The sequence below is a fragment of the Mastigoproctus giganteus genome, chromosome 13 (genome assembly GCF_048544385.1).
Source record: "Mastigoproctus giganteus isolate SK-2022 chromosome 13, ASM4854438v1, whole genome shotgun sequence".
NCBI lineage: Eukaryota > Metazoa > Arthropoda > Arachnida > Uropygi > Thelyphonidae > Mastigoproctus > Mastigoproctus giganteus.
The window spans coordinates 76,886,475-76,909,118 of NC_143587.1; the positions used below are offsets into that span (position 1 = coordinate 76,886,475).

General features: G+C 35.8%; 1 protein-coding gene across 1 annotated transcript in view; it reads left to right on the forward strand.

Annotated features, from left to right (window-relative positions):
- The window catches only part of Itpr (Inositol 1,4,5,-trisphosphate receptor), a 1,293,714-nt gene that overhangs the window by 3,074 nt on the left and 1,267,996 nt on the right, over positions 1-22,644 (forward strand). Inside the window, exon 2 of the mRNA XM_090387283.1 lies at positions 18,134-18,204. Within this exon, the coding sequence (XP_090243409.1) occupies positions 18,134-18,204 (71 nt within the window). The remainder of the gene's footprint in view (positions 1-18,133; positions 18,205-22,644) is intronic.

The window sequence follows — 22,644 nt, forward strand, 5'->3', positions numbered from 1 at the left end:
TATTTGTTGACACTGGACTTGAACTTCTGTAGATTGTAATTTTCAGGAAATACGTATGAAGGAAGGTTGTTCCAGAAAACGGCAGTTGAATGAATAAATGAGGAAGATGAAAAGTTGGTTCTGTGGGTTTGAAGTTGGACAGTAAATGGATGTTGGCTGGTGGCGGCACGTGTTTGGACTGTTTTGAAAGAGAGAGCGGGAATTATAGAAGCCAATTCAGAAGAACAGTGCCCATGGAAGTATCTGTAGAAGAGGCATGCAGCAGAAACAGTACGTCTATGAGAAAGCTAGTGGAGAGACTCTGTTAGAGATGAATCATTAATTAACCTAACTGCCCTCTTCTGAATGGAATCAAGAAGCCTGAGAGAGGTTTTAGGGGCACCACCCCAGATGTGGGAACAATATTCCATGGCAGGGCGGATTTGCGATTTATACAGAGTGAGCAGCTGTTTGGAAGAAAAGTAACGCTGAGAGCGAAAGAGAAAACCAAGTTTTTTAGATGTAGAGGAAGCAATATTTGTAATGTGCTTGTGCCAAGAGAGATTAGAAGTCAGGGTAATCCCTAAAAGAGACATATCATTTTGCCTAGAAATCGGAGTGTCACTAAAGATAAGCATAGGAGCAGAAGAATCCTTTTTGCGAGATATAAGACAAGACTGAGTTTTAGAAGGGTTGAAATCAACTAAGTTGTCTTTGCCCCACTGGAGAATTACCTGAAGATCGGCATTTAAGGAATTGGTAGCAGATTTTCGAGAAGTTGAAGCTGATTGAGCACGACAAGGTTTCTCAAAATGGAAAGTTGAATGCAATGTGCTATCATCGGCAAAACAATGGATAGGATTTCCAGTCAATGGAAGAAGGTCATTGATATACAAGAGGAAAAGAGTGGGGGAAAGAACTGAACCTTGGGGGACACCAGCATTAGTGGAGAAGTTAGAAGACAGAGAGCCATCTACCATCACCCTTGGTGAGTGATCGGAGAGAAAACTGGATAACCAATAATAAAAACAGTTGGCAAACCATAAGATGGAAGCTTGTTTAGAAGACCTTTATGCCAAAAGTTTGAATAACAATACTGTCAATCATGGTTGGGGGGGGAGAGAGATTGCTTTGGGACTCTGTGAGAAAGTTTTCTGTGGTCATGTTCAGTTAGAATATTATGTATTTATTTGACAGTAGTTAAGGAACTTTACTATGAACAGAGTTGCATAATAGATTTGAAAAATACCAATGTTGCTAGATTTATAAAGTTTTGCTGTATATTTCTTATTATTTTTGAGTATGAAAGAATAAAAATTGCATATCAGGTTAAGTATTGGCAACTTTAAACTGCATAGTAGCACAAGTAGCAAGTACAGTTTTTGTCAGCTGGTGCAAACGGAAAAAAATATGGAAACATTTTGCATTCCACAGGAATAAATGGAGGTAATGTGAACCCATTAACACTTTTTTTTTTTTTTTTTTTGTAATTCATTCCAAGACCTCAGATGTTGAAATTTTTGCTATAAAACAGCTAATTTTTCTCTAAAAGGTAATTTTTATAATGGAAATTGTATTAGTTTTATATAAAATTTATGTTGAATAAGCACAACACAAAAATCACTTTTAACTAAAGGATGCAAAAACAAAACACGCAACCAACATGTTTACAAACGCTACTATTGGCTGGGAGGAAGGGGTACGCAATCCATTCGGAGAATGCACTACACTTTCATCATTATCGTATGTTCCATTATAAGAATCAGTTTTGAACGCCTTTGTGATATTTTTCTAAAATTTCTGTAGGTCACGACCATAAAACAATTTGCAGTTTCCGGTTTATTGGGCTTTTCTCTTAGTGCAATCAGTTATAAACGGGTAGTAAACCTGATCTTATTGCATTTGCGATAATACTGATAACTGGAATTGTGTGGGTTTTTATGTTATTATGGTGAACATTTCACCATAATAACATAAACATAATTAAATTTTCTGAATCTTCTCTTCATTCCTATTTACTTATTACAATGATGAAAGGAAAGTGACTAACGGAAAGTGCAAGTGGTGGCAGTGCTAGTAAACGAAGCAAAATTGATTTAGAAATGAAGATGAAAATGATTAAGAAGTACGAAGCAGGACAAAGTTTGTCATCTATTGCATGGGAATTAGGTCTCACTGCTTTTTCAGTGAATGCTATTTTAAAGGACAGTGCGCGTATAAAAGAACATTAAAGTCAATTCATTTAAGATCAACAGTGATCACAAAACTGTTCATGTGCTGTATCGAAGATGGAAAATCAGATTCAGAAGCTAGTGCTCCTGAGTCTAATGGCCATTCACGCAAAAGCAAGAAGTATTTATGAAGATACAGTGGCATACTTATCAGCTGAAGACATTGATTCTGGCAGTGATGCTGAAGAGGTAAAACTTGCTGTTATGCTTGTCTCCTCTTTTTTTTTTTTTATAATTTTATAATTTGAAAATTTTTGTAATTGCACACTTTTGTAATTTTGTACACCTTTTGTAATTTTTCCTGTGCAACGGATAAAAAAATTGAATAAATAATTCTATTTACATGTTTGTCGAACATTTTTTTTTTTTGCTCCAATCGAATTCAGCGAGCATAGTTGCAAGTGCTGCATAAGCATTTAGGGAATTTCCGACTTACATAGAGTTCTGTGGAATGCAACCCTTACGTAAGAAGGGGAGTGGCTGTATTAAAAAAAATAATAAATAAACTGTTTAAATCAGTTTGTCTATGAAACTATGTCGTAGGTAGTCGAATATGTGCGATGTAGTCAAGTGAAAAGGTTGTCACAAAATTAATGAGTATCAAAAAAAGTATTTATAATAATAATTATGAAGAAAGCAAATTTGCATTCAATTTAAAGTTTGTAAATATATTAAATCAGTGTAACTTTGCTTGCTATTAAATAGTAAATACCTGTGTCAGAGAAATATCATCTGCTTCTTCTCCATCAGTGCTGTGTTTACTTCCTTTAAATACATCACGTGTTCTTGCCATTTTTCTTCTTTGCTTTAGATGGAATTATAATGAATACATCACTGAGTTGCCAGTCAACCAACACCAATTGAAAAATCCAATCATTATGTAGTGTCTTATTTAGTATCTTATTATGTAACATGTAGTATCACAGTTAGAATATTGAAAAAAAAGTCCAGAGGATATTCTTAATGTTTAAATGAACTGTATGTGTGTAGGGAAAAGATGGTTATTTGAAACTCTTCTTAGCTGATGAAAGTGCTAATTTTGTGATCTTGTGTTTATAATGCTAAATTCATAAATTCTGAATATAACTGTAGTATACCAGTTGTATACACTGTCCTAGATGCTGCAGCATTGAGAAGTTTGATTTTTCATTTTCAGACATTTTGACTTAGTAGTGGAAAATGTTGCAAGATAGGAAACCTATATAGTGTCAGTCAAAAACATGAAATAATAATAATAATAAAAAAAAACCTGCCCATGTGTAACTCCCCCATATAACAGTGTGTTTAATCTTTCTTTAAATAATTCAGACTATCCACTTCCACAAAACCAGATGGAAGTTTGTTCCAGCCATTGATTGTTCTCTGGATGAAAGCAAATTTTTATACATCTGTTCTGTAACCATCCTTTTTCAGTTTAAATTTATGTTCGCTTATGTGTCATCTGGCAAAGAATATAGATCCCATCAGCAGTTAGTTTTCTCAAACCATTTAAAGCCTTTAACACTTCTGTCAGGTCTCCTCATAGATGCCCAGTATTTCCAGGCACTGCAATTGAGCTGTTCTAGCAGCCTGCCTGCCTGCACCATTCAGAGAACTTCATGTACCCTAGGTCTTTTCATTGTCCACTACCATGATTGTGGTATGACTCAATTGCTGTGTTATTCTTGGATTACTGCCACACCCATATGTAGTACCTCGAATTTATCATTGCTAAAGCTCAGCTACCAAATTTATCCAGGTCTTGTTGGAGTAGCTTATCCTGATTATTGTCATTAACCACTCTTATAACCTTTGTGTCATCTGGTGTTACAGGTGTGTAGGATGAGTTAGAGGTATGCATTGGTGTTAGGACACCCTTTGCATTTAAAACAGCTTGTATTTTTTGTGGAATACATTCATATAAATCTTGAACTGTATTGAGAGGAATATTGGACCATTCTTCAAGGATGAATGTTTCAAGCTCCTTTAGTGATGAAGATAGAGGAAATCTGTTTCTCACTCTCCTTTTCAAATATGCTTGCAGTGGCTCAATAACATTTAAGTCTCTGGTAATTATGCAGGCCATGTTAGATGCTTAACCTCAGTTTTGTGCTCCTCAAACCAGGACTGGACACATCTGGCTGTGTGTATTAGATCATTATCATCTTAAAACATGCATCATTTGTGGGAAACAATGTTTTCACCACGGGATAAACCTAGTCATCCCATGGTGAAAACAAATCATCAGAATATCGTGGTAATTGGTGGCAGTAATTTGCCCATTCAGGGTGATGATAGGATCTAAAAATACCAAGATATTGCTGCCCAAACCATTGTTGATTCTCCTCTATGTTTGACAACTGATACAACAAACTCAGGGTGATGTGCTTCCTTTGGCATTCATTCACCAAATGTGAACTTTCCCTGATGTTGGAAAAATTGTGAATGATGAGTTCTCTGAAAATGTGATGTTTCCATTCATCAAGTGTTCAGTTTTTGTACTCCCTACAACATTGCATCCTCTTTCTAGCATTATCATCAGTAAAGAGTGGGTTGGAAATAGTGGCTCTGCCATAAATTTCAGACTTGCGAAGTTCTTGCTAAACCTTTTGATAGAAATTGAATTGCTAACACTCACATTAAGTTCTGCAGTTATTTTTGAGGCAGTAGTTTTGTTTTTGGGCTACAGTTCTTTTCAGTGTCTGGTGGTCTCTTTCAGTCAGTTTCGATTTTCTGCCACAATTCATCCAATCAGATTTTGTTTTTCCATACTTGATGAATGCAGACACCACTTTCAATACAGTTGCTCTGAATATATTAAATAAATTAGCAGTTTTAGGCACCAGTGCTCTTGCTAAATGTTCATCAACAATTTAACCTCTTTGGAACTTGGACAGGTCGGTCATTTTCTTTATGTAACTTTTTATATCACCTGTAAATAAACATTAGCTTTTATTGTCTTTCCTCCACAGTACTACTTGCAAGAAACAAAACAAAAAAAAAAAAAAATCATTACTGCATGTTCATAAATACTTTATAAAGCCATTACAAAAACTAGTACTTTCATATCATAATAACATAAAAACCCATAGAATTCCAGCTATCGTCATTATTGCAAATGCAGTAAGATTCGAGTTTACTACCCATTTATAATAGATTGTACTAACAGAAAAGCCCAGTAAACCGGAAATTGCAAATTGTTTTTTGTTTTATGGTAGTGACCTCCCAGAAATGTGCTTTAGTACTGTCAGTCCTCGTATAACACGTGTGTACACTACACTAATTCGATCATACATGACTTATAAATAGGAGAACGATATCGTATATAACACGAACCAAATTTGCTTATGTATGATTTGCCTTTGTGTTTACAAGAAATGGCAGTCGAATGCGGAATCACCCCAACTGAACGGAACACGATAGCAATGGAAGAGAAGATTCTGAAAATGTATTTATATTTTTTATATCAGTAAAGCGGATACACGTTTCACCATAATAACGTAAAAACCCACACAATTGCAGCTATCGGTATTATTGCAAATGCAATTAGATTGAGTTTGCTTCCAGTTTATAACAGCTTCCACTAGCAGAAATGCAACTGGAAATTGTTTTTATTGTTTTATGGTAGTAATCCCCAGAAATGTGCTTTAGTAAAATGTGAGCTAGTGAGGTGTTAATATGTCTCTGCCTTTATGGCAGACACACACTATTGTGTTGTTTATTCAGTTGCTACACGCATACAGCTTTGTTTATATGTATCAAGCGTGCCTCCTCATTTTGTAATTGTGCTTTATTCCCTAAAAATGAGTAAAATACTTCAAAGGTGTGAAAAGGAAGCGTCCTGGTGAAGGCACTACAGGTTCAGAGAGAAAAAGGAAAGCAATATCGATAGACAGAGGCGGACTGGATCAAAAATTCTTATCCGGGAAAATTTATAGCGGCCTCATACCAGCGTTTATGGCCAGAATCACACTTCTGACCTCCAGCCCACCGGGCATTCCCTGGTAAGGCTTATGACCAGTCCGCCTCTGTTAGAGAAAAAATATGAAATTGTGAAACACTTTGAGTGAAATGAAAGAACATGTGATATTGCATGTGCTACAGGCCTAAATGATGCAGTGCCGAGAATTAGAAAGAATGCAGAGAAAATAAAAACAACTTTTATAGCAGGAACAACTCAAAGTGTAATAAAATCCATTAGATCAAGACACAAGAATTGGAAGAGGTGGAACGGCTGTCATCTGTTTGGCTAGAAAATCAAACATAGAACAAGCTTGCTTCCAGTAGAACCAAAAGCATCAGCAATATTTTATTATGTAATAGTTGTAATAAAATACTTACGTATTTTATTACGATTATTTATTGTTTGGTAATGATTTGGTTACAAATGTGTGTTCAATCTTGGGTGGTTGGCACCTAACCCTTTTTTCCCATAGGGCCTGTTATTTATATTGCACGATTTTGCATTACACGAGGGTTTCTAGGAACACAACTATCGTGCTATATGAGGACTGACTGTATTTAGTATTAGCAATGGCCACATGGTGCAAGGAAGCCTATGGCTTATGCTGCACCAGCCAAAAATAAAAAAAAAAATAAAAAAATAATAAAAATAAAATAATAATAATAATAAGAGAAAAGGAAATAGACAACTTATGTGTTTATCCAGCTGACCTTTAAATTTCCCCAAACTGTCAGCCTCTGCCACCCACATAGGTAACTTATTCCAGTAATTTATAACTCGCTGGCTAAAATAAAACTTTCTGCAATCCAGTCGAAACATCTCCCCTGTAACTTGAAATTATGGCCCCTCATCCTAGAATCGTTTATAATCGTGAAAATTTCGTCCTCATTCATTTTTCTTATGCCTCTCAGAGCCTTAAACACCACAATCAAGTCTCCTCTAAGGTGCCTAATTTCCAAGCTGTGCAATCCACATATTCAAAGTCTTTCCTTATATGGACGCCCTTTTGTCGATCTCACCAGGTGAATTACCCGATTTTGGACCCTTTCAAGAAGCACAATGTCTTTCTTTAACTGCTGTCCCCATACTCGAACACAGTGTTCCAAGTGTGGTCTAAAAATAGTCTTATATAATGCCTTTGTGATATTTAGTAAAATATCTCAAATTGCCTACTTATTTCGCTTTACAGTGGACTTACGATTGTCTCCGACTGGACACGCAGGGCCGCTGCGGCCCTACTAAGCGAAATCAAATTTGCTGCCCCAAAATATTTCGATTAAAAAATAAAATAGGGCATAAATAATTATTATTAATTTATTGAAAAAGAAAAGAATTACAACATATCTCCCATATATAATACAGGGAGATTCTAAATTATTGTTGGGGTTTCCATGGCCTATAATTTTCAAGCCGGAAAAAACAAAATAAAACTGCTTACTGAATATGAAAGTGTAACTCAATGTTTATTTGGCAATGCTGTACTTGCTGCATTGATGTCTGGGAGATATTGACAGCATTACTTCAATATGGCGACTGTTCAAGAGAAGGCAATGTGCATACTTTGGTTTTTCTAAACAAAGTCTGTTATCACAATGCAATGTCATTACAGAACTCGGTATGGAAAAGAACCCCCCTTCAGATAATGTTATCCGACATTGGTTAAAGCAATTTGAAGAGACTGGTAGTGTTCTGCACCGAAAAGGAACGGGAAGACTGAGAACTTCGCAGGAAGATGTTGATTGAATCCACGAAGCGTTTTCTCGAAGCCCACAAAAATCAACTCGATGAGCTTCTTTGCAGTTAGGTATACCACAAACAGCTGTTTGGAGGGTTGTTCATAACTGCCTTTACCTCCATGCCTAAAAACTGCAGATTGTGCAGACTAAAGCCAAACAATAAACCCCGCCATTTCCAATTTGCCCAAGACATTTTGTCAAACGTCAAAGCTGATGAAAATTACCTACCTTCAGAGATGGATATTTAGTGATGAAGCAATGTTTTACGTATCAGGGAGGGTAAATCATCATAACTGCAGAATATGGAGGTTAGAAAACCCTCGTGCCATTCGAGAATTCAAAAGAGATAGTCCAATGTCTGGTGTGCCTTGTCATTTTCGGAAGTTTTGGGGCCCTTTTTCTTTGTGGAAAAAATAGTGATAGTGTTGATCTATCTGGACATGCTACAGCTGTACTGTTACCCCAGTTGGAAAATCATCAGCCAAATGTGGTGTTCCAGCAAGATGGTGCACCTCCACATTGGGCTCTTATTGTCCGAGAATTTCTTGACATGCATTTTTCTGGGCTCTGGGTTGGGTATGGTGGACCGATTCCGTGGCCTCCGCGCTCACTTGATCTTATGCTGCTTGATTTCTTCCTGTGGGAATACACGAAGGACATTATGTACAAGACCCCTGTGAACGCCCTCGATGAACTGAAGCATAGAATTGTTGCTGCAATCGAAACAGCTACACCGCAAATGCTGGAGAACACTTGGAGGGAAATTGAATGTCGCTTGGACATCTTACGTGTCACGAAAGGCGTGCGTGTTGAAGTTGTTTAGCATTCTGCAGTATTGATTCTATAGGTAATAAATAAAACTTTTTGAGTTACACTTTCATATTCCGTAAGCATTTTTATTTTGTTTTTTCCAGTTTGAAAATTATAGGCCACGGAAACCCCCGACAATAATTTAGAATCACCCTGTATAATTAAACAACAAAATAACAAAAATAACAAAATCATTTTGAAATTCTGAAAATAAACTTTAAAGTCTAAATCACAGTAATCATATTCTATCGCAATAATAAAATACAATTAAAATTATAATGTTAAAAATATTATATAAATTTATGTTTCCTTTCTTTGAGAGATGCAAATTTATTAATTATTCCATTTATGTTTATTTGTTCCAAATGATCATTTTTTATTGAAATTATTGCCAAATTAGAGAGTCATCATTGAGACATTGTCGATTGCAGATAATTTGATTAATTTTAATTTTGAAAACTCATTTCACTTCAGGCAACTGAAACTGGTAAAGTCAGAAAAATTGGTATTAGCATTAAGAGTGGCATATGAGGCAAGAAAGCAAGCTTATACAGCATCAGCCAAAAAAAAGAGGGAAACCCATTTCCCATTCACCTCTCCATCCACTCCAAAACTTTGTCCAGATCTTCCTTGAATTTATTTAAACTGTCAACTTCCACAATGACAAATGGAAGTTTGTTCCAGCATTCAACTACCCGCTGGCTAAATGGAAATTTCCGCACATCTATTCTACAACTGTCTTTCCTCATTTTGAATCTATGCAACCTCAGGTTCGTAATCTGAACAAGAGGAAGAATCCCATTAGGACTGAGCCTGCTTAACCCATTCAAGGCCTTATACACCTCACTCAGATCACCTCACAGGCATCTAGTCTCCAAATGCTACAATTTGCAGAACTGAAGCCTTTCTTGGTAAGAGCACCCCTTTGTTCCCCCCTTTTTTTTTGCATAAATTCTTAATGGAACTGCTATATTTGGAAAAGTATCTTTAACCCCTTCATGAATTATCCCAAAATATCTTGTGTTTAGTTTTAAAAGTTATTTAAAAGTTGTTCTCGTGTTTAGTTTTAAAAGTTAAAAGCTACAAGAAATAGCTCAGGATACAATAATACCTGAAGCAAACAATAATACCTCCAAATTTAGGACCAAAATGTATTTTCTTGGGCATTTATCTGGCTAATTTTGCATTAGCCAGGTAAATCCCGAGATTTCTCAGGATTTTCTTACGCTTGGCAGCAGACGACTGGCTTTCGTTTTACTTATATTGTACAGCAATGTTAGAACAGTAGCATGCATTCCTGTGCCGCCAGTAAGCAAAATATAATTTGTCGTCCTAAATGCAGAGGTGCCTCCCTAGCCAGGTGGGAAGGAGCAGCAGTGCGTAGCACACGCTTCTTGATTAGACCAGGGTTCGAGCCCATCACCACCAAATACGGAGGATGTGGAAAGGTCAGGGAATGACCCCCGCATATACCGGAGCAATATGGCCTTAATTGCTAATGCTCCTAAAAACCAAATAACAACAACAACAACCTAAATGCAGAATACTGAACCCACAAAAATAATTCACAAAAACACTTGAAAAAAAAAAAAAAATCAGCGCCCTATTGAACTACCACCCATAAGCGATGCTTACCTCGCCTGTCCACTTGCGGCCGCTGTGTGTCAGAATGTAGTTAGTTCACGATTATTGCATGTGGCAGGAGATTACTGCTTGTGCGTTCCACTTGATTTTTAAAATTTATTTATGTAATGAGTAATGAAGAGATTTTCTGTGCCTTTCTTTTAGCTCAAGTGCTAATTTATTAAAAAAATCTGTATAATTTGCACACTTTTTGACATACACTAGATAAATCGGGATAGCCCAAATGGGTTAATTACTTCTACTTATTTTCTACGAAAAAATTAATAAAAAACCATACTTTTAATCTATAAAATAAAAAAGTCGATCCGTTATGGCACATTTTCCGGAAAAAAAATGTTCCAAGAAGGGGTTAAAATTGTTTTTAAAAATATATTGTAACACTTCATATGGAGTAATATTATCTTTAATATAAATTTGAAGTACTCTTAAGTTCTTCAGTAATGCTAAACCATCAGTATCACTCATTAGGATCAGTGTCACTTAATTTAATATGTAAATCTTTTCAAATATTTAAGAAATCGTTATATGACCATTTTTTTATAAATTCAGAAATATTATAAAATATTTTAAATATTTCTACATGTTCTTTCATATTTCTAAACTGAACAGTTAATGAGAAAATTGTTGTGTCCATAATTTGAAAGAAAAAATGAATTTTGAAATTTTGTTGTGGATCCTGAATAGCTGCCTGTCTACTTTCATAATGGAAATGACGTATTTTCAATCTTTTCCTTACAGTGCTTACTTCTGGAAACTAAGCGGCAATGCCAATGATAGTAGCCATATTATTAGTCGAATCAAGAATTTTTTGGGATGCTTCCTCTGTTCTATTTTCTTGAAAATATTCTGTGATTTCCCATTGGTAGGTGTGTAAGCCAAGCATGTTTCATTTCCACCATACTATTTGATTCATATGCAGAAGCACTGATGAAAGAATTCAAAGAAGAGCTGAAAGGACATGTAAAAGTAGGAGGGGAGAAGATAAAGACAATAAGATTTACAGATAACTAGATATTGATTGGTAATAATGAAGAATTACAGAGCTTCTTGGACATCTTGAACAGCACAATAAAAGGCTGCCTCCGTAGCCATGTGGGAAGGAGCAGCAGTGCGTAGCACACGCTTCTTGATTAGACTGGGGTTCGAGCCCGTCACCACCAAATACGGAGGATGCGGAAAGGTCAGGGAATGACCACCGCATATCCCGGAGCAATATAGCCTTAGTTGCTAATGCTCCTAAAAAACCAAATAACAAATAACAGCACAATAAAGGAGTAAAATATGAAGATTAACAGCAATAAAACCAAGGTAATGTTAATTTCAAAGAGGCCAGGAAGAAGAATCAATGTAACATTAGATGAAATAATATTGGAACAGGTTGACAGATACAGGTACTTGGGAAGTATAATGACAGAAAATGGAAAAAGCCTAGAAGAAATAAAAACAAGAATTCCAATGGGCAAAGGCATTTAGTAATAGAAAAGAACTATTGAGAAGAAATTTCAAGAAGGAATTAAGAAAGCAAATGGTGAAAACATTAATATGGACTGTTATACTATATGTACGGTGACCATACATCCTTTATTATAAAGGACAGTCCTTTATTTCAGGAAGCTGTCCTTTAGATGTATTTTTTATTTTTAAAAAACCCACTTTTGTCCTTTATTTTTATTTACTCATTTAACTTTTATTGTACAAATGGAACCACTTAATACATGGTCTGATTGCACAGAATCGTTTTCTGATACTTGCTTCTTATAACGTCATGGCTCACTTAAAATGTTAGTGTTTTTTAGTATTATGTAAGTGTTTCAGGGAAGACCCAATGCAGCGAGTATGCTTCACACAGAAAAACTGATGAAGTTGTATTAGTGAATTTGTATTTGTGGCTGATTTTTAGAATAGGGTCTCCCCTCCAGACTTCCCTAGTCTTAGGGTGTTTATCCCCCTTCCTGTTGTTTTAAAAATAGGGAAACAACTTCCCGATTTTAAAACAGCGGTAAGGGGGGGATAAACACTAACTAACACTGACATAGTGGGTTAGGCATGTCAGTCACTGCCTTCTTCCTCTTTTCACTGCCAATTTGGAAGAGAACCCTGTTAAGTTTTACCAAAATTTATTCATACTTTTACATCTACACAATTAGAATTGAAAAATTTAAGGAAATATGTGATGATATGCCATGTTCAGTATAAAAAACTGCTAGGTTACAGCAAAACTAGGTGGTTGACTCTTCTACTGACTTTAGAAAGGATTTTGAAACTTTTTAAGCAGCTAAAATTATATTTTTTGGAACAAGAAAGATGTCCCACAGTTCTCAAAAACTTTTTTAATGATCTGTTAGCTGAATCATGGTTATTTTTCATTCAGAGTCAAGCTTCAGCTTTTCATAAACATATTCTAAAAATTGAATTTTAAGATATTTCTCTGTGTGAAACTTTTGTCAATTTAAATGAATTGAAATTAAAGTTGAGTGAAGGAAAACATCAAGAATTTTTACCAATGAATATCAAGAAAATCATTTCAGAATTAGAAGAAAAACAAAACAATGTTGATGTAAAATTATTTAAGGGATCAGTTCAATCATTTTACCAAACCTGCATTGACTATTTGAATCGATGGTGGGATAGTGCCTTCATAGAAATGGAAGTATTTGAATGATCATTTTGTGAGAAATTCCATTGTGGACAAAGAATGAGGAGAGCGTTTCTTTTATTTCAAATAAAAGAAAACTGAATATTGACGATGACGAGTTATTTGATGAAGTTTGTTGTGTTAAAAATTGTGTTACTATGGAAAAACTCGAAGAGTGGCGAAAAAATGACCTGCCATCATAAATGAGTTAAAATATTGACATATTTCATTGATAAACAAATATCTTTTAAAAATCACAGAATTTTGCCTATGTCTTCTGGGATCAAATGCTCCTATGAGAATATTTTCGGTAATAAACAGTATGTGGACCAGCAAAAACGCTCAACTAAAAGTTGAAACAGTGAAAGCATGCATTGATACTAAATGCAGTTTTATTACTTTTTAAAAGATGAGCATAATATTTTAAAAAAGTACATTCATGCAAAAAATATAAAATTGAGTTGTCATTTTTAAATCAATATTCATGTATTATTTGATGTTAGATATTTTTATTAGAATATGCATTTTTTTAAAAATATCTTTGTAAACCATTTTCTTAGTTTTGCTCTTGAACTTTCCTTTGCAAAACAAAGTAATAAAAATAAACTATTTTAAAATTTTTTTTTTATCCTTATGAACCTATTTCAGATTTGTCCTTTATTTTCTCCAAGAAAATATGGTCACCGTAACTATATGGCTCCGAAACATGGACACTGGGAAAGAGGAGATTAGACGCCTAGAAGCTTTCGAGATGTGGGTGTGGAGGAGAATGGAAAGGGTGAAATGGGTGAACAGAGTGAGTAATGAGATTTTGAGGATAGTAGAAGAGAGAATGTTAGTAAAGAATTAAGGAGACAAAATAACTTTATAGGACATGTATTGAGAAGAGAAAACATGTAGAGGAAAGGGAATGAGAAGTAGATGTGTGGGAAGAGAACTATTGGGATAAGGAGAATTGGAATGATGGATTGGATAAGAGTAAATTATACAGGAATCAAAAGCGTAGCACAAGATAGAAAAGCATGCTGCCAGTGGAGTCCCAAACCTGCCTGAGGGCAGAGAACTTGAAGGAAAAGATTTTATAACTGCAAAATATAAATATGAAATACAGATCCAGATAAGCAACTTAATTTATTTATTTCAAATGAATTATTTTCCTGCCACATTGAAAGTTGCATTGATCATCTCATTGTATAAAACCAATCAGATGACCAGCGCGACTTCTGGGTATGTGGGACAGGCAGTTGGTTAGGTTTTAAGAGTAACACTAAGTTGCAGAATGGTAATCCCTTTGGCTCTTAATTTGTGCTTAGCAGCAGCACTAATTGACACAATTGCCAGAGGTGTGAACAATGCGCTCCCAGTAAAGTGTCATGATCCATTCGTTATATGGAAATTTTCTTCATTCTACTGAAACTATTATAAATGTAATTACCCAGGGGGATTTTAAAAAAAATCACTAAATAGAAAATTTCTCTATAAAGAAGTTCGGTAAACAGAGGTCCAACTTGTGTATGTCAAAATTTTTTTGGCGCCCTCCTGAACTGCCACCCGTAAGCGAAGCTTACCTCGCCTACCCACTTGTGGTGGCCCTGCAGACACATGGTCCTTCCTCTTAGCCAATTGCAGCATTTGTAAATATGTTGGCCGCTTGTTTTGTTTTTGCATCCTTTAGTTGAAATGATTTTTTGTGTTTTGCTTATAAATTTACTGTATTGAATTTGTGTACATACAACATTGTGTAACTGATAATATGGCTCCTAAAGAGTGCTGTAAGAAGAAAATTTCAACTTCCAAGGTCCTGGAACAAATTACCAAAAAAACAATGTGTTATTGGGTTCACATTATGATATTTCTGCAGTACAACAGTGTCTCTGGAACGGATTAATATCATAAACCAGGAATCCAATGTATAGATGTAGACTAGATAGATCTTTGGATGTGATTCCAGATCTGTTTTCAGTTTTCCTCCATCTCATCCAGTTTTTGCTAAGACTGATTATGAACATGACGATGATGCTGATTATTTCCAACTTGCATACCCATTCACTCACATACCTATTCAGCCAATCTATGTGAATATAATACAGTTATTATTATTATTATTGTTTATGCATTCATAGTTATGTAATTTTTTAAATATATCTATGTCCTTGTTATTTCGTAATTTAATTATTTGATTATAAATTGTTTTGGGTAAGATCCGATGAATTACTGAAACACGTTCATTGTCATGCCTTGAAAATGTAAAAATCCCCCTATCAAATTCTGTATATGTGACTGGCTCTTTCCCAACTAAATCACAGTGCTTACAATGATGACAGATATTTGAAAAATTTACCGCTTATGCTTTGGCTGCTCTCTAGGTGAGAATAAGTCTTGGACACCATGTTATTTGTACATGTTTGAATGGATTACTTGACTTGGTGAACAAAAGGAAAGCGTTAATGCTATTTGCAATACCCATGATGTAGAGGGAGCTGACAGCCCACAATGGTGATTGTTACTCTTATAATGTGAATGTAACTGGATTCTCAGTGAGGAATAAGCACAAAATTATTGTTTATCCTGAACCTGGATTCAGTGATGAGACAAATTGACAATACCTGTATTGACAGTTTCAGTACCTCTACAGCATGGACCAGATTCTTTAGAAGATGATATGGAATGTGATGAACCACATGTTCATCACATTCTCGGCTGAGACCTGAGAACTTCAGCCAATCCTGAGTGCACACCTGAAGAGGAAATATTGGGATTAGTACTGTTTACCCAAGATGAGTTGAACTGTTGCACTGTTGATAAAGAAACCATGTTCGGGTAATGTTCTTTATGGTGAATGGTCTGCTCAGCTACTGTTATGATATCAATGGAATTTTTAGGGAATTGTCACAAGTATGCATTACATCCAAATGGCACCACTTCACAGAAAAGTTTGAAAACTATTCTCTTGGATAATATTCTTGTTTATATTCTGGCATGACCACCAGGTCAGTGGAGTTTACAATAAATCATCAATACAAACGTTAATCGTATTTAGCAGTCACAGGCTTGAACCCTGGTCCACTCAAAGATCGCATTCTACTGCACTCACACTCCTGACCGCTCACTACTGTGAGCCGTATGGTAGGGTCTTCACAAAGTACAGTACTCATCAATGGAATATCTGCTGTGACCTAAAAGTTGTTGGTATGTTAATAAGCATGCATGGAAGGTTCACAAAATGTTGTTTATATGGGGCAGCTATTTTATTGCAGATCGTTACATCAGATGTGGCTGGGCTCAAATAAGCAGGAATAAGTAGTGTACACGGTACTTTCCATTAGTGGATCCAATGAGGATTTGCCTTCCACTTCTCAACATTAAACTTGGCCCAGTGAAAAGTGATGGGTAAGGTGAATTCAAGTGGAGTTCATTACTTAAGGGAGAGATTTCCAAAGATCAGTAACATGAAAGTGAAAGAGGAAATCTTTGCAGGGCCTTAAGTCAGAGACCTTTTGCAGGATGAAAGTTTTGAAAAATTTCTCACTGTATTAGAACTAAAAACGTGGCAAGCTCTCAAATGGCTTTGTGGAAACTTTTTGGGTAACCACAAGTCCTGCTTACATTATGTTACATTGTGTCTCAAGGAGAAATAATGTAACATAATGATACTACTGTGAGCCATACAGTACAGTACTCATCAATGGAATATCTGCTGTGACCTAAAAGTCATTGGTATATTAATAGGCATGCATGGAAGGTTCACAAAACATTGTTGTTTATATGGGGCAGCTATTTTATTACAAATCATTACATCAGATTTGGCTGGTCTCAAATAAGCAGAAATAAGTAGTGTGCATGGTACTTTCCGTTAGTGGATCCAGTGAGGATTTGCCTTCCACCTCTTGACATTAAACTTAGCCCAGTGAAAAGTTTTGTGAAAGTGATGGTTAAGGTGAATTCAAGAGGAATTCATTAGTTAAGGGAGAGCTTTCCAAAGATCAGTGACATGAAAGTGAAAAAGGAAATCTTTGCAGGGCCTTAAGTCAGAGACTTTTTGCAGGATGAAAGCTTTGAAATATGCCTGCCTCCTTGTATTAGAACTAAAAGCATGGCAAACTCTCAAATGGCTTTGTGGAAACGTTTTGGGTAACCACAAGTCCTGCATACAAGATGGACTTCAGAAATTTCTCAGTACATGTAAAGAAATGGGATGTTGTATGAAACGTTATTTCTTGCATTCTCATTTAGACTTCTTTCCAAAAATCTTGTCACAGTGAGCGATGAGCAGGGGAAAAAAATTCCATTAAGACATTAAATCAGGGGAAAATTGTTACCAAGATTTTTGGAATGAATGTACATTGGTAGATTGAATGCTGTTCTGCACTATTCAAGACAAAGTGTACTTAAGGAAATCATGCACATAACATTTTTAAATTGTACATATCTTTTTTACAATAGTGTGCTGTATTATTTTAATTATGTATATAAAGTGTATTGGGTTTAAACTGTAAAAGCATTGAAAATGTAATTGCTACCACTCTCATGTTTTATAATGAAATCATCTTAATTAACGTTTAATGATGTTATCAGCAGTCATGTTATTAAAGCTGTACGTGCTAGGAAAAAATCAAACAAAAAAACAGAAATATTTGAAATTGGCAAAACTGGTTTAGAAGGTGTGTTTACATCTTTGATGAAAAAAAAAAATATATAAATAAAAATCAGCTTCATTTTATAGACCAGTGATATCTGTTGGCCTCAGTTTTAGTAACTGGATAAAATTAGAATTTTGTTTGTATTCATTTAAATTGATAAATGGGTAAAATTTAAATTCTGAGTTTCATGTATATTAATTTAAATTGTTAAGATTTATGATTAATTTATGATTGTTAATATTGCTAAAATATGTTGAAACTGTTATTGAAATACATTGTGGACATTTATTTCTCTGAGAAAGAAGTTTGAACAAACATGAGAAAGTTTGAGCAAGTATTTTATTTGGCTAATACAATTACCTTGTATCGTCTGAAATTATTTCATTAGAATGAAGATCAGGAAAAAAAAAAATTCTTTCAAAAATGGGTCTTTATTCGGCGGGGGGGGCCAAATTATGTGATTAACTAAACTATTCAGGTCTATATAAATTAAGTATAACTTTCTTTTCTTTTAGCCTTGTTGATGACAGATGTGTTGTCCATCCAGAGGCTGGAAATCTTTCATCTCCACCCAAAAAGTTTCGAGGTATGTTTCAATATACAGTGTAAGCTTTGCATTGTATTATCTTCTTGGGATCAAGGACAGTGTATTTTACATAGCCAGTCCATAATAAATTTTTTGATGAATTTAGATGAGTATTATTGTGTGGTATTTAGCTGGCGTATTCCTAAAGAAAAAAAAAAAAAATTCGTATAAACAGTTTGAATTATCAATAGATAGTGGTTTTGTTGCGAAAGAGGAATCAATGATGGACAGAATATAAACCTCAAGATACTCCTTAATAACATGAATTGAATTAATTGGCAGTCATCCTGGTTATTCTTGCATGAAAGATTTCCATCATTTCAATGCACAGTGAACTTTAAACAGTGGATGTTTACAACGTATTAACTATTAAATGTGTTAATTAAAAAAATTATTAAAAAAGCCTCTTGTATCCAACTGGTTTTATTGGTTCAGCTATTTTTGATGCATTTGGTAGATGAAGGCATCATGAGTAGTTGGGGGAGAGATATAGCAAATGAATTAATAAAATTTTTGGATATAACATGCACATAGCAAAAATATTGTCAACACTGTGCCTCAACAATGCCTTCCACATACTTGAACTCCCTCCAGTCACTAGCTAGTACAGAAAAGGCAGCGAGATTATAAACTAGCTGATCTTGGATACCTTGTAGGGTTATTAGCATTAGTAGAGGCATATAATGCAAGAAAGCAAGCTTATGCAGCATCAGCCAAAAAAAAAAAAAAAAACCCTTCCACTTCACCCCTCCGTTCGTTCGAAATACCAGTCCAGCTGAGCCTTAAATTTATTTAGGCTATCAACTTCCACAACAAGGGATGGAAGTCTGTTCCACCAACCAACTACCCGCTGGCTAAAGGCAAATTTCCGCACATCTATCCTACATCTGTCTTTCCTCAATTTGAATTTATGCCCTCTCAGGTGATTATTCTGAGCAAGAGGCATTATCCCATCAGCATTGAGCATGCTCAAACCATTTAAGGCTTTGTACACCTCCACCTCGCCGGTGGAGGCGATCAGATCACCTCGCCGCTGCCTAGTCTCCAGACACTGTAATTTGCAAAACTTAAGCCTATCTTCGTAAGAGCAACCCTTTGTTCCATTCACTAACCTTGTTGCCCTTCTCTGTACTCATTCCAGCAGCTCTACATCCTTCTTGAAATGAGGCCTCCAGACCTGTATACAGTACTCAAGGTGTGGCCTGACCATTGCCTTATACAAGGGAATAATCACCTCCCTATCCCTGCTAGAAAAATTCCTGTATATCATTGATAAGATACCATGAGCTACTCTTGCTGCCCGCCTGCACTGTCAGAGAACTCATATTTGCCTGCACAATTACCCCCAGGTTCTTTTCATTCTCTACCACTGTCAGTGTAGTACCACAGAGTTGATACTTTGCTCTGGGGTTGCTGTTTCCCATATGTAGTACTTTACATTTGTCAATGTTAAACTTCATTTGCCACCTCTCAGCCAATTTGCTCAACCTTTCCAGATCCTGTTGCAGCAGCATAGCGTCAGTAGCGTCGTTAACAACCCTGCCAACCTTTGTATCGTCTGCAAACTTGGACATTAAGCTTGATATACCATCATCAATATCATTTATAAATACAGAAAACAACAATGGACCCAACACTGAACCCTGAGGGACTTCACTAATAACATTAGGCCACAATGAGCAGTGTCCATTAATTACCACTCTCTGTCTTCTGCCACTCAACCATCCCTTTATCCATAGCAACAATTTGCCACAATGCCACTCTGCTCCAATTTGTGCAGCAGTCTTCCATGTGCAACAGTATCAAAAGCCTTTCTAAGATCCAAATATATAATATCAAAGTTATTCCCTGCATCCAATTCTTTTGTGACTACATCATAGTATCCAATCAAATTGGTCAGGCAAGACCTTCCCTTAACAAAACCATGTGTCTGAGCTATAACTGAATTCTTGTCAAGATGATCTTGCAGTGCTTCTTTAACCATTGCTCCCATTAATTTTCCTGGAACAGAAGTTAAACTCACAGGTCTATAATTATTTGTGTCAGCCTTTGATCCTCCTTTGTGAATTGGGGTTACATTTGCACATCTCCAGTCTGTGGGTACCTCCCCTGAGTCCAAGGAAGCTCTCATAATTATGGCTAATGGATTGCTTACTTCCTTTGCTGCCTCCTTTAATATAATTGGATAGATCCCATCCACCCCAGGTGCCTTTCTTGTATTTATTTTCAACAATTTCTCCTCCACTTTACTCTCAATTATTACAAGATTATCTAGCTCACTGCCAGTGTTTACTTTATCTATCGCATTCCCCTTCCTAAATAACTCCTCATATGTGAATATAAATGCAAAATATTGATTTAGTTTGTTAGCTACCTGAGCAGGATCATGAACAGTTGAACCATTGATATCAATCTGATTCATCCCCTTCCTTTTAGAGTTTACATAAGTAAAGAACTCCTTGCTGTTTTTCTTTGCATCCCTTGCCAAAGATTTCTCGTAATCTGCCTTCGCCTGCCTAACCTCCTTTGTCACTTGGTTACAGATCAACTTATATCTATCATAGGCTTCTGTGTCACATGTTAATTTATATGTATCCCATGCATTTTTCTTCTCTGCCATATGTCTCATTAGTTCATCTGACATCCATTTAGGCCTGAACCTTGAACAATATTTCTTAGTTGGTATGTAAAGCCTAGTAGCTTCCAAGATAAGTTCTTTGAATGCTTCCCATTTTGAGTTTGCTGTTGGTAACATCATCAGTTGGTCCCACTGTATAGAATTTAAATACTGTCTCAGACCATCGTAGTCGCCTCTACGAAAGCAATAACCCTTCCCTTTACTCCTGATGGTAGTTACCTCCTTGAGTAAATCCCACTTCAGCACACTGTGATCACTGCCACATAGTGGTTCCTGTATCATGCAGATTCTTAATGCATGAAGAATCACTACTGATAATCAAATCAAGAGTATTGCTCCCTCTAGTTGCCTCCCAAACATGCTGATTTAGAAAGCAATCATCCAATAAATCCACAAAAGCCTTGCTAGTGTGTGTGTGTGTGTGTGTGTGTGTGAGACCAACCCACAAATTCCAATCAATATCTGGGAAATTAAAATCCCCCATTATAAGACTCTCTGATGTACTGGCCCACTCCATTTCCCTGTACAGTTTCTTATTATTCTCATCAGGTTCTCATTAGGTTCAGTCTCTGGTGGACTATCTGGTGGCTGGCCTGTGAAAACTGTTTTAGAATTGAAATGTAAGGAATACTGGATCTTACCATGATACCTATCGTAACTTCAAAAGATATCACTCATACTACATGAGAGAAGAGACTGGGGAGGGGAGTTTCCTGAACTTTGTCTGGAGGCTAAACAGGGATTCACCATTCAAATAAGTAAAGTGGTGTATTGCACTAGATGATGAGAATCATCTCTCACCTAGCATTGCCTGGAGAAATTAAACTGTGCTATTTGCTCAGAGCACAAATTTAGAACAGGAAATACTCAAACTACAAGGAATTAAAAACCATGAAAAATTAGTTCCACAAAGGGATGACACAACAAGATTAATGCTGCATGTAAGTAAGTATGCTAATCAGATATTGACAGCATTTGTAAAAGGTTCACAAAGGTAATTCACAAAGGTACAGAGCATGTTTAGCCAAAAAAAAAAAAAAAATCTACTTGAATAGTGGAATTGTTTGTCACTGGTGAAGCTTTGACAGTATTTTTCAATCGGTATCAGCAAGCTTTGCAAGTGTTCTATGAAATGTTCTATCAAAAATAACATAACTACATTTTGATATTTTGCTGCACTACAAAATATACTTTATATTTGTATTAAAAATGATCCTTCATGACATAATTAATTTAGTATTAGTATTAGCAAATGAAGAGCAAGAAAAACACTAACAGGGAGAATATTGAGTATACTGAGTTATGCAAAGCCATTAGAAAGAGACTCAGAGAGGACATAAGAAGATTTAACACACGAAAAGTAGAACAAGCATTAAGGGAAAACAAAGGATTTAAATAGCAGCCATGAGCAGTAATACAGAAAGACAAATGATACTGAAATTGAAGAATAGTGATGGTGTACTTATAAACAGCAGAGAAGGCATAATTCAAATAGCAGAAGACTACTATAGAGAATTATACAAGGAGCGAGGGAATGATACCAGCAGTGGGGAAGATGGATTGCAAAGTAGCAACACATACGACATACCCGATATTCTTCCTGATGAGGTTGAACATGCATTGAAGAAAATGAAGAATCAGAAAGCCCCAGGGGAAGATGAAGTTACTGTAGAGTTGTTAAAATTGGGAGGAAGAGACATAACACAAAAACTGGCAAGGCTCTTCACAAAGTGCATTAGAAAAGGTGTGACGCCTAAGCAGTGGAATAATGCAACCATAGTTTTGCTGCATAAGAAAGGAGA